Source organism: Hemiscyllium ocellatum, chromosome 12, assembly GCF_020745735.1.
Source record: "Hemiscyllium ocellatum isolate sHemOce1 chromosome 12, sHemOce1.pat.X.cur, whole genome shotgun sequence".
Lineage (NCBI taxonomy): Eukaryota > Metazoa > Chordata > Chondrichthyes > Orectolobiformes > Hemiscylliidae > Hemiscyllium > Hemiscyllium ocellatum.
In genome coordinates, this window is record NC_083412.1 from 24,067,295 (window position 1) to 24,084,235 (window position 16,941).

The 16,941-nt window shown below is 49.3% G+C and overlaps 2 protein-coding genes across 2 annotated transcripts; one reads left to right on the plus strand and one right to left on the minus strand.

Moving 5' to 3' along the window:
• The first annotated feature begins 2,897 nt into the window (after window positions 1-2,897).
• cldn34a (claudin 34a) lies at window positions 2,898-4,959 on the plus strand. Its single transcript, XM_060833262.1, has 2 exons — window positions 2,898-2,907; window positions 4,154-4,959. The coding sequence occupies exons 1-2, from the start codon at window positions 2,898-2,900 to the stop codon at window positions 4,957-4,959; spliced, it is 816 nt and encodes a 271-aa protein (XP_060689245.1).
• A 9,935-nt stretch (window positions 4,960-14,894) lies between these two features.
• LOC132820906 (putative claudin-24) lies at window positions 14,895-15,539 on the minus strand. Its single transcript, XM_060833263.1, has one exon. The coding sequence runs from the start codon at window positions 15,537-15,539 to the stop codon at window positions 14,895-14,897; it is 645 nt and encodes a 214-aa protein (XP_060689246.1).
• Window positions 15,540-16,941: the final 1,402 nt, after the last annotated feature.

Here is a 16,941-nt window from a genome sequence, read left to right on the forward strand (position 1 = left end):
AAAACACTGCATGCTCAACAAACTGTTCTTTCCATCTGACCTATGATGTTCAATGGTCTTTGCACGTGTTCACCCTCTGCACCTGCACTCCCTTAGTCTTGTATTCCAGGACTTTGGAACAATCCAGTGCTCAACTGGACCCTCCAAGCTATACACAGTCTTTGTTAAAATGATCTGACCTTGTGGGGCACATGGTTTGTGGGCCCACACCCCCTTCCCCCACCCCTCACCAACTCCTCTGTTGGCCATTAATTGACATAACCAGAAGGGCGTGTGATGGAACCTTTAGACTGGACTCTCTTTTCCCTTTGTGAGATCTTCAATAGTGCCCAGTTTTACCAGATCTAGAAAGTCCCACCCACACGACAGTCCATGATCTAAAGGTCAGACTCTGGCTTGGTTCAGTTCCTGGATCTTGATGCAAGTGAAGAGGTGGGACTGAAACCAGAAAGACCTTCGCTTCCTTTGCTGGTTGGATGCAGTTATGTTGAGTGCATTTGTGTAGTACCTTTTGTTGGGCGCCACGGTGGCTCAGTGGTTAGCACTGCTGCCTCACAGCGCCAGGCACCCGGGTTCGCTTCCAGCCTCAGGCAACTGTCTGTGTGGAGTTTGCACATTCTCCCCGTGTCTGTGTGGGTTTCCTCCGGGTGCTCCGGTTTCCTCCCACAGTCCAAAGATGTTCAGGCCAGGTGAATTAGCCATGCTAAATTATCCACAGTGTTCAGGATGTGTGGGCTTGGTGCATTAGTTAGGGGTCGGTGTGGACTTGGGCTGAATGGCCTGTTTCCACACTCTAGGAATTCTGTGTTCTGTGACTTCAGGAGATTTCCCCCAAAAGTGCTTTGCAGTCAATGAAGTAAGTTTGTCATGGTGGTCGCTGTTAGAATGCAGGAGGCATGGCAAGCTCCCATGATCAGCCGTGTGATCGTGACCAGCCATGCGGATGTTGCCAGCCAATCACAGGACAGGAGGCCTCTTGACGACTCTGCCGGGCAAGATGGCTGCCACTGATGTCTTGATCTGTGATCGTTAGCTTGGCTCAACACAGAGGTGCCCTGGCAGGCTGTGAGAACATTCACAATCTTTTAGTTGGGGAAGGGGAGGGAGAGAGAGAGAGGGAGGGAGGGAGGGAGGGAGAGAGAGACAGACAGACAGACAGAAGAGCGGAGAGGCTGGCTGGGAAAAGATGTCCCACCAGGAGACCGGGTCATAAGGGCTGCCTCTCGTGCCTACCTCCCTGTTGGCAACACAGAGCCTTGGGTCCAATCATAACCTGGACCGGCCCTGGAAAGCCACCTCTGTGGATCTAGTGCCCATCCAGTGAAGTGCCACCAGCCTGTGGATTCCTCACCCACAGCTCACCATGGTGTGGTGTCCCATATGATGGATTCATCAGATAGGCATCTGCAGGGCCCGCCTGCTCCAACACACTTGAGGAAATTCACGTGCTACTCTTACGAATCATGGAATCCCTACAGTGCGGAAGAAGGCCATTCGGCCCATCAAGTCCACACTGACCCTCTGGAGAGCATCCCACCCAAACCACCATATCCCCGCATTTCCCATGGCTAACCCACCCAGCCTGCACATCTCTGGGCACTATGAGCAACTTAGTATGGCCAATCCACCTAACCTGCACATCTTTGGACTGTGGGAGGAAACCGGAGCACCCGTAGGAAGCCCATGCAGACACAGGGACAATGTGCACAGACAGTCGCCTGAGGATGGAATCGAACCCAGGTCCCTGGCGCTCTGAGGCAGCAGTGCTAACCACTGAGCCATGAGAAAAGGCTCTTGTCTCAAACAAGATGCTGGTTAATCCATAAGAAAACAGGAAGTGCTGGAGAAACTCAGTGGGTCTGGCGGCATCCAGGGCAGAGAAGCAGAGTTAGAGTTTGAAGACCAGTTATGGCAATGAGGTGCAAGTTACAATGGGCTGATCCACACAGTCACTGAGACTATCAGGGTGACTTGAGGCTTCCAGCTTTGAGACACAAAGCCACTCCCCTCATCCCAGTCTACGTAGCATCCTTGGCTTTAACCCTTTCAGACCCTTACACCTAAGGCACCAGACTGTCCCTCAGTCTGTTCACTGCTGACGTGGCTCTGCCCTATTTTTCATGGTTCCACGTCCTCACCATTTCCAGTTCCTCAGGGAGTGGAGAGCAGGGCTTGGTTTCTGAGCAGTCCACTCTGCGTGCATCCTTGGCCTGCTGAGGTTCTGTGCCTGTCCTCAGGCCTACCACCCAGCTCTCTCCCTGTGGCCAACCTGAGGCCTGCAGAGAAAGCAATTGGTGGTGAGCACAGACCTGGAGTCTGGGGAATTTCCCCACCTCACACAGGATTGGGGGCTCAGCCAAAATTTGAATGGAATGTGTTCCATTCCCAATCTACAGTAACTTCCCTGCCCTCCCATGAATCAAGACTTTGAAGCCCATTTTCTCCCCACCCATGTGAGGCAAACATTTACTGTATCTGTTATTTGGAAAACAGTTCAGCTCAAACCCTTTGCAGCCTGGGGAGGGGTTGCTGGGGGAGAGGTAATTATCCTGGGATTTTGCTGAATCTTTCAGACACATTCCTGCAAGCAACTTGAGAGAAAAGCCACTGTGATGTTTTCCCTCATTTCTCAGGCACATCCTCCAGGGGGTTCGGATTGTGGATTGGCTGGCCTAACTGGCCAATGGCGAGAGTGTGTGCAGACACGTGACCGAAGCTCTTGGAAGTTGGTGTCAGCCAACCTGAGTTTGGGGGACGAGGGAAATGCCCCAAGCGACCTGTGGGCACACACAAGCGAGCTTTGTACACACAGTGCCGTACTCCTTGAGTGGTTTTGGTAAACTTGAGTGGTAAGGTATTGGGGGACTGGAGTCCCATATAGGCCGGAGTCAGTATGGATGGCAGTTTGTTTCCCGAAGACCACTCATGGACAATCGCTCGGCTTCACGCTCCATTTGAATTCCTGCAAACCGAATTAAAATCCTCAGTCTTCTCTGGTGGGACTTGAACACTCACTCCCGGTATTACTCGTTCACCAATGTAATCAGCCCACCCTAATGATGCTTCCCTCCCTTTCGGCTGTTAGTCAGGGTATTATTGAGGTCGGTACAATTGGTGGTTGAGCCACTGTATTATTGTCGGACCAGCTGTGAAGTAAACCTTGCTCATATCGAAGGATTGTTCATCCCAAGTGAACATGATCTAGAATCTTCTGACTTAAAGCGTCCCCTCAGACTGCAGGCCAAGCCTGGGCTGAAGGCACGGTTCAGCGTGCAACAGCCAGCCACATAGAAGGATACGCCAAGGAAGGAGGCCATTCAGCCCTCAGTGATTGCTCTTTCCTCATTGCCCTGCAAGTGTTCCCTTTATACCAGCATGTCCGATTGTGAAGGGCTGGGACGTTAGATTGATGGAGCTGTGCTATGCAAGAGAGCTGGCTGATGGAGAAAGGCCCCTTTATGCAGCCCTGCTTCAGAGGCAAAGAGTCACACAGACTCCATGCGTGTTCCCAAATGCAACTAATCCCACCTGCCTGCGCTTGGCCCATATCCCTCCAAACCTTTCCTCCTCATGTACTTATCCAACCGTCTCTTAAACGTTGTAACTGTACCTGCATCCACCATTTCCTCCAGCAGCGCATTCCACTCTCTGTGTAAAAACATTACCCCTTGTGTCTTTATACAATATTTCTTCTGCTCACCTTAAAAATAGGCATCCCTATTCCTGAAATCCCTCACCCTAAGGAAAAAAAGACATGCCATTTACCCTATCCATGCCTCTCGTGATTTCTTAAACCTCTGTAAGGTCACCCCTCAATCTCCTACGCTCCAGGGAAAACAGGCCCAGCCTGTCCAGCCTCTCCCCATACCACAACCCTCCATTCCCGGCAACATCCTGGTATAACTTTACTGAGCCCTCTCCAGCCTCACGATATCAATGTGCTGGATGGGCTGGTATTAGTTTACAGTGTAACCAGGAAACCCAAACTAAAGGAGCTCCGACAACAGAAACAAAACACCATTCCGTTCCTTACCTGCAGTGAGTGAGCTGGCCGGAGGCTTCCTCTCACCAAGCCTTCATGTCTTTGCAAATGGAGTCCGGCCAGTGAGTACCCTGACAACCGCAGGGGTCATGGGTCACCGTGGCAGCAGAGTGGCCCTCCAGCTGGTGGGTCTGGTGCTGGGCACCGTGGGTTGGATCGGCTCGGCTATTGCCACGGGGCTCATCCAGTGGAGGGTGTGGCGCGTGAGCTCGCCGGAGATCACCTCGGGGGTCGCCTGGGTCGGCATCTGGAGGGTCTGCCTCTACAGCCGGCCGCTGGCCACTCCGCCCTTCCAGGGGATGTCCTGCCGGAGGCTCGTAGCCCTCGACTCCTTCGTCCCGAGCGAGATTGGCGTTGGGCAGGGCATGATGCTGGCAGCTGTGGTCTCGGGAGCCCTGGGCAAAGTGGCCACCATCTACGGGCTGTGGGACGCATATATCGGTGAGGGGTGCCAGTCCAGGAGGGTGGGGCTGGCTTTCACAGTGGGTGGCGGTTTCCATCTCCTGGCGTCTCTCTGCGTGCTGGTCCCTGCCGCCTGGAACTTGAACTCGGTGCTGAGTAACCGTACCATCGCCTTCCCACTTCACTACCACCTGCCACCCTCCGCCAGGAGCCAGGAGCCCGGGGCGGCTCTCTACGTGGCCTTTTTCTCGTCTGCCCTGCTCTCCCTCACCGCTGCCTTCTTGCTGAGTTACAGGCCATCAGCCTGGCCCTCCAGTGCCAGGGTCCACCCTCTCGCCGATTACTTCTCCGACTGCTCTAGCTTGGTCTCCAGGGTAACGCCGGGACCAGGGGACAGTTTGTGTGCAATGAGTGTCTCGGAGCACTCCCTTTCCAGTTATGGAGCAGACAATCCAGCTTTCACCCCTGACAGCAACTCTTCGGGATTGCTGAGGTCCCTGGAAAACACGCGCTAGAAAATACTGCAGATCCCGGCCAAAGGATTCGACGCTTTGTTCGGAAAGTTCTGGAAAGTGGACTAACTGTCCTCTGACTCCAGGCACTGCCACACCCTGGAAAAGCTCTCAGTACATCTGACTGTCAGTTTTAACTGGATACGGAGGAAAGTGCACTCACAAATCTTTGTTGTGTGTTATTCATTAATAAATGTCTTCAACATTATGCAGAGGTTTGATCATGTAGCTATGGAGGTGTTTCCACTTACGGGTGCATTCAGAATGTAGGATAGTCGTTGGCAAATTCAATTGAGAATTCAGGAGATAATTCTTTACCTGAAGAGTGATTAGAATGCAGAGCTCACTCAACACTTCAGCGTCGTTGAGGCAAATAGAATGGATGCATTTGAGGTGAACGAGATAAGCGCATGAGGGATAAGTACAAGAGGGAAAAAGAAATGGATGAATGTGTTGACAGGGTTAGATGAAGGAGAATAGGAGGAGACCTGATGGGCAGAATGGCCCGTTTTGCTGCAGTAAATCTGATGCAGAATTTGGGAGAAATTTCTTGACCTAGACAGTGGCTGGAATGCCAAGTTTACTCCCACAGCTTGGCAATTTGATGTGAATAGCAAAACATATGTTTAAGGTCACGAAGGAGATGGAACTGAAAGCCTTTCTGATGGGGCTCACCAAAGATGGATTTAGGAAGAGGTTCTAGAGCAGATGGGCTGAACGGTCTGTTTCCATGCTTCAGAAGGTGATGTACTTCAGGGCTGGATTTATCCCAGCACTCCTGGCTGTGAGAGTCCTGCTATGTTTCAGTGAGCACTGCTCCTCTCCCGTGGCCAGTTCTGGCGAATTGACCGTGAGAACATGCCGGAGGTTCCGAGGAGGACTGACTTCACTGACACAAACATTGACTGCATCTGCTAGACCTGTCATACAGTCATAGGGTCATAGAGTCCTACAGCACTGAGACAGGCCCTTTAGCCCAAACTGGTCCATGCCGACCGAAATGTCCATCCACATTAACCTCGCTTCCTTGCACTTGGCCCATATCCTTCTAACCCCTTCCCATCCATGTCTTTGTCCAAATGCCTTTTAAATATTGTTAATGTACCGGCCTCAACCACTTCCGTAGGCAGCTCACTCCACATGTGTATCACCCTCTGTGTAAAAAAAATTGTCCCTCAGGTTCGCTTTTATTCTTCTCTCTCTAACCTTAAACTGGTGCCCTCTAGTCCTCGATTCCCCTACCCTGGGAAAAAGACTCAGTGCATTCGCTCTATCCGTGTCTCTCATGATCTTATACACTTGGCCCACTTCCCCAGCTGATCAAGGTCCTGCTGCAATTTCTGACAATCTTCCTCGCTGTCCACAATGATGCCTATTTAAGTGTTATCTGCAAACTTACCATCAGGCCTTGTACATTTTCATCCAAATCATTGATATGGATATCAAACAGTAATGGGCCCAGCACCAATCCCTGAGGCACTCCACTAGTCACAGGCCTCTAGTCCAATAAGCAACCTTCCACCATTGCCCTCTGCTTCCTACCATCAAGCCAATTTTGTACCCAATTTGCCAGCTGGATTCCATGCAATCTAATCTTCCAGAGCAGCTTATCATGTGGAATCTTATCAAAGGCCTTAGTGAAATCCATATACACTACATCTACCGCCCTGCCCTCATCAACCTTCCTGGTCACTTCATCAAATAACTCTAATAAATTTGTGATGCATGGTCTCCCACTCACAAAGCCACGCTAACTACTCCTTATCAAACCCTGTCTTTCCAAATGCATGTATATCTTATCCCTCAGAATCTTCTCAAGTACCTTACCCACCACAGACATTAAGCTTACTGGTCTGCAGTTCCCAGGCTTTTCTTTGCAGCCCTTCTTGAATAATGGCACAGCATTCACTCCCCTCCAGACTTCTGGAACCTCACCCGTGGCTAACGCTGATGAAAAAATATCAGCTAGGGCCCCTGCAATTTTTTTCTCTAGCCTCGTGCAGTGATCTTGGATATATCTGGTCACGGCCAGGAGGTTTATCCACCTTTACATACCTCCAATACCTCCACTGTGATATGGACTGTCCCCAGGATATCACCACTAACTTCCCCAAGCTCCCAGGTCTTCATGTCTTCCTCCATGATAAACACCGAGGAGAAGTATTCATTGAGGACTTCGCCTATCTCTTGTGGTTCTACATATACATGGCCACTTTGGTTCTTGAAGGGCTCTATTCTCTCTCTAGATACTCTTTTTCCTTTAATATATTTTAAGAGCCTGTCCTCGACCAACCTCCCACACCCCTGAGCCATTTGGTCCTGTCTGGCGTGGGGTAGCTCAGCCTGCTGGACAATCCTGGGATCCTGCAGAGCAAGAGGGATGCAATGAGAAAGAAGATGCTGTACTTTCAAGGCAGGCATTGACAGATATTCCGTCTCGAAGGGAATACTGACAACATGAGGCAACATGGAGTTGAGGAGGTCAGCCATGATGGAGTTGATTTACAGAATAGGCCCAGAGAGTGTGGTGCTATAAAGCGCAGCCAGTCAGGCAGCATCCAAGGAGGAGGAGAGTCAATGTTTCGAGCATAAGCTCTTCATCAGGAATGAGGGGATGGCCCAAGGGGGCTGAGAGATAAATGAGGGGGGGGGGGTGGCTGGGGGGAAGGTAGCTGGGAACGTGATAGGTTTAATGAAGGTCAGGTTAATGGCGATAGGTCAGAGAGGAGGGTGGAGTGGATAGGTGGGAAGGAAGATGGACAGGTAGGACAGTTCAAGAGGGCGGTGCTGAGTTGGATGGTTGGATCTGGAAGGTGGAGGGAGGGGAAATGGGGAAAATGGTGAGATCTACATTGATGACGTGTGGTTGGAAGGTCCCAAGATGGAAGATGAGGCGTTCATCCTCCAGGCTAGAGTTTGGTGGAGGCGGTTCAGGACTTGGTAGAGTAGGAAGGGGAACACAGCACGGAAACAGATCCTTCGGTCCAAATCGTCCATGCCGACCAGAAACCCTAAACCAATCTAGTTCCATTTGCCAGCACTTGGCCCATATCCCTCCAAACCCTTCCTTTTCATATACCCATCTAGATGCCTTTTAAATGTTGCAATTGTACCAGCCTCCACCACATCCTTTGGCAGCTCATTCCATACACACACCACCCTCTGTGTGAAAAAGTTACCCCTTAGGTCAGTTTTAAATCTTTCCCCTCTCACCTCTAGTTCTGGACTCACCCACCCCGGGGGAAAAGACCCTGGCTATTCCTGCTCCGAATTCTGACGTTTGTATTTGCAAGACGAGCTACTTAAAAATCTTGTAATGAAACAGAAGCAACTCTCAAATTCTAACAAAGAATGATCTTTTCATTCTTACTTGCTTTGAACATGTGTGTTGGTTAGTTATTAAAAACAGTGGAATTTGGAGACTGAAAAAGCTGTTTGACTTGGTGGCTGGCTTTGAGATGGGAGTGATGGGACTTGCAGGGCTGTGTCTGACCAGGCAATGGCTTTAATTCAATGTCTCTTCCCACAGGCCACTATAACCAACAAGCAGACTGCCTTCAGTCCTCTGTTTCCAGTTCTCTGCCTGAAATGTTCCACCAGCAACCACTAAAAGTTGTTCCTGAGCAACACTTGTGTCAGGCCTTGTGAAGATTCAGCCACTGCCCACTAGTGGATGTAAAATGCAATGCGAGCCAATTTCGGAGTGAGAATGTCATTGTCTAAATGGTCCAGAGACTGGTCCCACTAGTACGTTTTTTTTTAAGCATCCTGGGCCTCTGAGCATGTAAATTAAGAACAAATGTCCGCCCTGAGAGCCCCATTCTGAAATTCAGGGAGAATTCGTGGATCCTCACTCAACATTTGTCAGTGACTCCTGACACTGTGCAAAACATATCTCTCACAGCAGGCGTGTTTCCCTCCACCTTCGCACCATTGCCCCCTCTGTGACCTGTTCCAGTCCCCACCTCTCAAAGGCCACGAGGTAGAAGCCCCAACATTGATGTCTTTGCTGGGATGAGGTGTGGGGAGTAGGAGATGGAGAGATTAGCAGCAAGCCTTCTCGCTGAGTACGCTGATGGAGGTCCATGGACTAATTTCTATTTTATCCTCAACCTTCTCAGCCCAGGCAATAGTCTAGTGATATTACCACTCGGCAACTAAGCCAGAGACTCATGTAATGTTTTGGGGACCAGGATTTGAATCCCGTCATGGCAGATAATAATAATCTGGAAGTATAAATCTAAAGATGACCGTGTTACCTTTGCCACATGTCTAGGAGGGGGGGAAAGTATCTGGTTTGCTTTGGAGAAGGATATCTGCCATCCTTGTCTGGCCTCCCTATCACTGCAGACCCACAGCAATGTGGTTGACTCAGCCTGGGTGTAATAAATGTTGATTCAGCCAGTGATGTCCACATCCACACATGAATTCTTGAAAAAAAGAGGCATGGCCAGTCGCACAATGCTGAGGTTATACCTGAAAATGGAGCCAGACTCATTTCTAGACCATCATCTAAATCTGGAAGTTTACTGTGATGTAGCTGTGATTGTATCAATCCATTGATGCAGTGTGCATTGTATTACACCAGCCTCTTCATTTATTGTTAATGACAGAAATTTACTTGCATTTCTTCCATTCCACTAGAGGGCAGTGATCTCAATTTTTCTCCTTACCTCTGTCTTGCTCATATGCTCCCGCTCTCATGTACTTTGCCCTCCACCCCTCCTGCTGCTTCCCCATTCTCAACTGCCTGATGGATAAGCTTCCCTCTGTGTCCCTTTTGGTGTTGCCTGAAGGGCTCGACAAGGCAGTCTCCTCGACAGCAACATTCCCTGGCATTCCTGTGCTCTCCCCTCCTCCCAGGGCTGACCCTACAGACTGTAGCAGTGGATCAGCCCTCATCACCCACCTCCCTCTAGGACCTCTAGCCATCAGCCTCTTAAGCCCGCACCCTCCTGTAGATTGGGTCGCCTCAGCTAGTGTTCAAGTGGGCTCTGGACACTCAGTCCTTATTGACAAGTGGAGTGGCCCATGATGGAGCTCAAGAATGCTGGACACCATAGCAAACAATCTCACTGTCATTAGCATGTAGTACAGTCAAAGTTACAAATCACACAACACCAGGTTATAGTCCAACAGGTTTAATTGGAAGCACTAGCTTTCGGAGGGCTGCTCCTTTATCAGGTAGTTGTGGAGGACAGTCACTATGTGTAATACAGTCATTACATCAGTCTCTGCATTGAGGGGGATTCATTACATTCTTGCTTAATAGGTTCCCAATTAGCCAACCATTTGAGGACCATTGTTGTAATTTTATGCATGTTTCCTCTTGCTACCCAGTGTATGTCTCCAGACTGACTGACAATAACCATTAACCCCATCCTACCCACCCACTGGGAACTCAGCCAATGATTCTGTCCCGATAAACAGCCATGGCTTCACAGAGCATATTCTGAGCTTCATGTCCTCAGGTGACTGGGGTTTTGGGCGTAGGATGGACATAGAGAAGGAGAATGAGCCAAGAACAGGACAAATCAGAGACCGAACAGCTTCAAAGAGCTGTGCTCTTTAGAGACCTCATATTTCAAAATAAAGAAACAAAACACTGGACCTAAAAGCGTCAGGTGCCCAACAGGATACAGAGTAGCTAAAAACAGACCTGTCCTGGGTAAATGCCCACCCTTCCCCAGGCAGTGCTTGTTCATTGAAGACCCTCCCCACCCAGCTAAATCACGACAGCAACACTAGCGTCACTAGTCACTTTGGCAACTTGACGTCTTCCCGACTCCGTTTGCTTCTTATCTAAAATGTTTGTGTTGGTACAGCTTTCCTCTGTGTCCCTCCCTGGTGCATCTCCTCATGCTTGGCCATTTTAACCTCCACCTAAAACCTTCTTCAGCCCTTCTCTCCTCCACCTTCTCTCACCTACTTTCACTCTGTCTGAGCTCTCTCACAAACATCTCCCAGCTACATCCAAGGTCACCCCCTCAACCTTCCCATCATTCATTGCCCCATCCACAAGGTCAACTTGTCTCCATTGCCTACAAACCCCTTAACTCACAACCTTCAGGGTCTGTCCAGGTTCCTCCTTGGAATCCACTCCCACTTTTGCTGATATGGCTCAGATCTCACCCAGAGACTCTCTGATGGAGAGACCTTGTACTGACCCATTTTTGACCCAGTGGCCCTCTCTCACACTGACTTGCATAACCTTTAAAACATGATGCTTGGCTCATTCTTCTTAAAAAACACTCATCCAATTCTAATGATCAGGGACCCAGAGTCTTGATCAGAATCTTTTACTAATATCAGAGAATGGGGAAACGGTGACCAAGTGACATTATCACTGCACTGTTAACTCAGAGACCCTGATAATGTTCCTGATTGTTCTTCCTCTCCTGCAGAAGTACATCAAGAGGTGGGGGTTCAGGGTAGATTCATCAGAATCCCACTGGGGCTTAAAGAGTTAAATGATGAAGCCGTGAGTGTAAACTGGGCTCGTATTACACTGTGTGGAGAAGATGGAGGTGTGACCGAATTGACGGATATTAAATGAGTTCTGGGAGTTTTGGTATCAAGGTGGATGGAGAGAAACCGTTTCTTCAGATGGAGGGGAGTCCTGTCCACGTTAACATCCGTCAAAGTAAGGCAGCCCATTTAGGAGCGAAATTAGGCAGGATTTGTCACACAAAAGGCAGTGGTGTTCTGGATCGCTGTCCCTCCTGACCAGGCTATGGAGGCTGGGTCCATGGAATTTTAAAACTCAAGATTAATGGCTCTCTTGAGTTAACAGACGTAAAAGAACCAGGATGAGTGGATTTTTCCCAAGTGCAATCTTGATTTGGATTTGTACCGTGTTGTCAGCACAGAAAACACAGTCGACAACCTCTTGTGAGAGCAACAGTGAAATGGGGCATTCGCTGTAATGGAGCACGTACTTTCCCACTCTCTCTCTCTCTGTTTTCAGGTGCTGTGTTTTCAGAGGGTGTTAAGTCACTGTGGAGTATCAGTGGGTGTTCAAGGTTTGTGAGAAGATTTGTAGCTCGGGTGCTCGTTGTTGTGGTTCTGTTCGCCGAGCTGGGAGTTTTTCTTGCAAACGTTTCGTCCCCTTTCTAGGTGACATCCTCAGTGCTTGGGAGCCTCCTGTGAAGCACTTCTGTGCTGATTTCTCCAGCATTTATACTGGTTTGAATCTGCCGCTTCCGGTTGTCAGTTGCTGTCCGCTGCAGTGGCCGATATATAGGGTCTAGGTCGATGTGTCTGTTGATAGAATTTGTAGATGAGTGCCATGCCTCTAGGAATTCCCTGGCTGTTCTCTGTTTGGCCTGCCCTATAATAGTGGTGTTGTCCCAATCGAATTCGTGTTGTTTGTCATCTGAGTGTATGGCTACTAGGGATAGCTGGTCGTGTCGTTTCGTGGCTAGTTGGTGTTCATGAATGCGGGTTGTTAGCTGTCTTCCTGTTTGTCCTATGTAGTGTTTTGTGCATGGGATTTTGTACACTACATTAGTTTTGCTCATGCTGGGAATCGGGTCCTTTGTCCTGTTGAGTTTTTGTCTGAGAGTGGCTGTTGGTTTGTGTGCTGTTTTGAGTCCTAGTGGTCGCAGCAGTCTGGCTGTCAGTTCAGAAATGCTCCTGATGTATGGGAGTGTGGCCAGTCCTTTGGGTTGTGGCATGTCCTCATTGCGTTGCCTTTCCCGGAGGCATCTGTTGATGAAATTGCGCGGGTATCCATTTTTGGCGAATACCTTGTATAGGTGTTCCTCTTCTTCTTTTTGCAGTTCTGATGTACTGCAGTGTGTTGTGGCCCTTTTGAATAGTGTCCTAATGCAACTTCGTTTGTGTGTGTTGGGGCGGTTGCTTTCATAGTTCAGGACTTGGTCTGTGTGTGTGGCTTTCCTGTATACCTTCGTGGTGAATTCTCCATTCGGTGTTCTCTGTACTATCACGTCTAGGAATGGGAGCTGGTTGTCCTTTTCGTCCTCTCTCGTGAATCGGATTCCTGTGAGTGTGGTGTTGATGATCCAGTGTGTGTTCTCCATTTCTGTGTTTTTAATGATTACAAAGGTGTCGTCCACGTATCTGACCCAGAGTTTGGGTTGTAATGGCGTTAAAACTGTTTTTTCTAACCTTTGCATTACTGCTTCTGCTATGAGTCCGGAGATCGGTGAGCCCGTTGATTTGTTCTTATATCTGGTTGTTGAATGTGAAGTGTGTTGTGAGGCACAGGTCCAGTAGTTTAAGTATGCCGTCTTTGTTAATAGGTTCAGCGTCCTGTTGTCTGTTGTGTATGTCCAGCAGGTTGGATATTGTTTCTCTGGCTAGGGTTTTGTCAATAGAAGTGAACAGTGCCGTTACATCGAATGAGACCATGGTTTCTTCCTTGTCTATGTGTATATTTCTGATGATGTCCAAGAATTCCTGTGTTGACTGTATAGAGTGTCTGGATCCGCTGATCAGGTGTTTCAGTTTCTGTTGTAGCTCTTTAGCCAGTTTGTGTGATGGTGTCCCTGGTAGTGATACTATGGGTCTGAGTGGGATGTCTTGTTCGTGTACTTTAGGTAGTCCATAGAATCTGGGGGTGTTGTTGCTTTCAGGTTTCATTCTTTGTAGGTCAGTCCTGGTTATCTGTCCGTTTTTTTGTAGCTTCCTCAGTGTGTTGTTTATCCTATTGGTGAGCTGTGGAGTGGGGTCAAACTCCCTCTTTTGGTAGGTGTTGGTGTCTGCAAGTAGTTCTTCAGCTTTTTGAATGTAATCTGATTTGTCCAGTATTACCGTCATTCTGTCTTTGTGGGTTCACAGACTGCAGCAGTCTCTCATTGCCTGCTGGAAGGGTGGCTGGCCTTTAGATTAGATTAGATTACTTACAGTGTGGAAACAGGCCCTTCGGCCCAACAAGTCCACACCGACCCGCCGAAGCGCAATCCACCCATACCACTACATTTACCCCTTTACCTAACACTACAGGCAATTTAGCATGGCCAATTCACCTGACCCGCACATCTTTGGACTGTGGGAGGAAACCGGAGCACCCGGAGGAAATCCACGCAGACACGGGGAGAACGTGCAAACTCCACACAGTCAGTCACCTAGGTCGGGAATTGAACCCGTGTCTCTGGCGCTGTGAGGCAGCAGTGCTAACCACTGTGCCACCGTGCCGCCCATAATAGCGTATGGACAGGCTGACAACCATGTTACCAACACACCGCGCGCAGCCTGACCCAGAGTTTCTGACCCAAAGTTAGGGACACTACCCACTCCACCACAATTGCTCCTCTGGTTCCTTACACACTCTTGTACAGGTACTGGATTACCTTCAGAGTAGTGATCTGCTGGGTCCCCAGAGGGGGATTTTGAGACTAAGGGGCACGTTTTTAAGGTGAGAGGAGAGAGGTTTTAAAAAGACATGAGGCAACTTATTTTGCACAGAGAGTGGTTCATGTGTGGAGTGAGCGGCCTGAGGAAGTGGTGAATGTGGGTACAGTTGCAACATTTAAAAGGCATCTGGATATAAATAAGAAAGGTTTGGCGGGCTATGTGCCAATCGCTGGCTGGTGGGACTAGTTTGGATTGGGATTATGGTAGGCATGGACTGGTTGGACCGAAGGGTCTGTTTCCGTGCTGGATGACTCTGTCTCTGTTTAGTTTGCACCTCAAGTCACAGCAGGTAAATCCTGGATAGTAGCCAGCCCAGGGTGGCAATCAGATGCCCCAAGTGGCAATGTTTAACGCTGTGCCAAAGTTATCCAAAATCTTAGTTGAGGAGCTGGTGTGAAGGAAAACAGGTAAATGATGCAAGATACCAGGCAAAGCAAAGAGGGATAGAGAGTACATTGAATTTCTTTAATCTCTGCATACTTGGTGCTCAGAGAAACGTCGGTCAAATTAAAGCGCTCGAATTTGCTGCGGATTGTCTTCCAAAGGAGACCCCTTTCCAATCAGACATATTCTGTTTTGTGCCACAGAGCTCTCTTCACAGGTAGTGGTTGCAGCTGGAGGTTCCCCTCGGATTGGCGAAAGCAGCACTGGGATGTGATTAGCAGGAGGCCTCCGAAGACAAGAAGGAAGCCACCCAACCACCCGATGAACAAGGCTGGGCCAAACTCCCACCGCGGCACAAACTCGGGGACGGCAGTATCCCAGAAGTTGACCACGGTCAGGTGGGCCATGTAGGAGACCGGGGCGAGGGTTGTAATTCCAGCGAGCAGGAAGGACACTCCCCCGCCGACGGCTAACCTCCCCTTGGTGGTCTCCTGGTCACTGCAGCAAGTGATGGAGTCCAATCCGGACAGGGTGAAGAGCAAGGCCAACAGACCGAGCGCCACGGAGACGCACATGAGAATCCGAGTGAGCTGGATGTCGTCTGGCATGCCCAGGAGGCTGTCGTACGCTTTGCACTGGACCGGACCCTCGTCCTGGGCCACACACGTTTCCCACATGCCAACAAAGAATATCTCGCTCTGCAGCAAGTCGGTGTTCCTGGTCAGCCACTGAGGCAGCACCGTCGCTGCCAAAGAGCAGATCCAGCCAAGGAGCGACAGGCAAAAGCCCGCACACTGACACTGGCACAACTTTGTACTCATCCCGTCAGCCCTGTGTCTCCCTGAAGGGGGCTCAGCGTCAATGGCTGCTTCCAAGGCTCTTGCATCCGTGAGACACTGCTTGAGGAATGCGGGCCTCAGCCCTGTGTTATTCCCGGACACCAAGGGCTATCTCCTTGGAACCGTCAACCGAAACAGATCGATGGAACTCCGCTTTCCTCAGACTGGGTTTGCTCGTGAAGCTGTTATCCGGAGTGCTGGAGGATGTAAATCTGCAACAAACAATAGATGTTGGGTTAAAACCATGTGTCTGCTCGAGGTACCTACCTGAGATTAATCAGTAATAAAGTGACAACTTGGAGTTCTGTGCTGATTGGGAAGTTTTCCAACGTTGGGCGCAGTGAGGGCATATTGTAATGGATGGTAAAGAGCGTAGTTGTGTAATAATTAAGTTCTCTTACTTTGTTTTATTGGATTGTTGCAGAACTGCACTAACGTCAGCTTTGAAGTATAAAGTTGTTTAACGTTATGAAATATATTTTTATCTGAGCTCCTCTGATATCTCAGTTGGAAGTTGCCCATTACAGATATTTAACATTTCACGTGGAGAATCCCAGGCCAGTCTGATAAATAAGAGTGTAGAAATACGATTGGGGGAATTGAGCTCGGCATCTGGGGGCTACAGAAAGGAACAAGTTCCTGACATGAGTTGAAGGGTACAGTCTTGAATTGGGTTATGTAACTCAACACGGTGGCTCAGTGGTTAGCACTGCTGCCTCACAGTTCCAGGTTCGATTCCAGCCTCGGGCAACTGTCTGTATGGAGTTTGAACATTCTCCCTGTGTCTGTGTGGGTTCTGTCTGGGTGCTACCGTTTCCTCCCTCAGGATGTGCAGGTTGGATGGATTGCCTGAGCTAAATTGCCCATAGTGTTCAGGAATGTGGCAGTTAGATGCATTAGTTAGGGGAATGGGTCTGGATGGGATGCTCTTTGGAGGATTGGTGTGACCTTGTTGGGCTGAATGGCCTCTCCCCACACTGTAAGGATTCTATGAATAATCCAGAGAAAGTTAGTTAAACTCTGGCCATGAGAATTTGACTGCAGTTTTTCATTTGAAAAGCCAGTGTTGGTAAACATGAAAGAAGGACAGAAATTGCTGGAAAAACTCAGCAGGTCTGGCAGCATCTGCAGAGAGAGTTAACGCATCGCGTCCTGTGACCCTTCCTCAGAACTGATGAGTAGCTCAGGAAAGGTTGGTTCCTATGCAGAAGATAGGGTGGGGAGAAGGGATACGGAGTAAACAGTAGGTGGGGATAGAGTCTAAAGAGAGAGCAAAAGAGTTGGACAGAGAAAGGAGTGGAAATGAATAGCTGCTATGCCATTAGCTAGGGCAATCGAATGCATATTCACTGAGAATTATGAATTATTTCTTTAAACATTCCCC

Coding starts and splice junctions, on each gene's coding strand:
- LOC132820906 (XM_060833263.1), bottom strand. CDS start 15,539: ATGAGTACAAAGTTGTGCCAGTGTCAGTGTGCGGGCTTTTGCCTGTCG.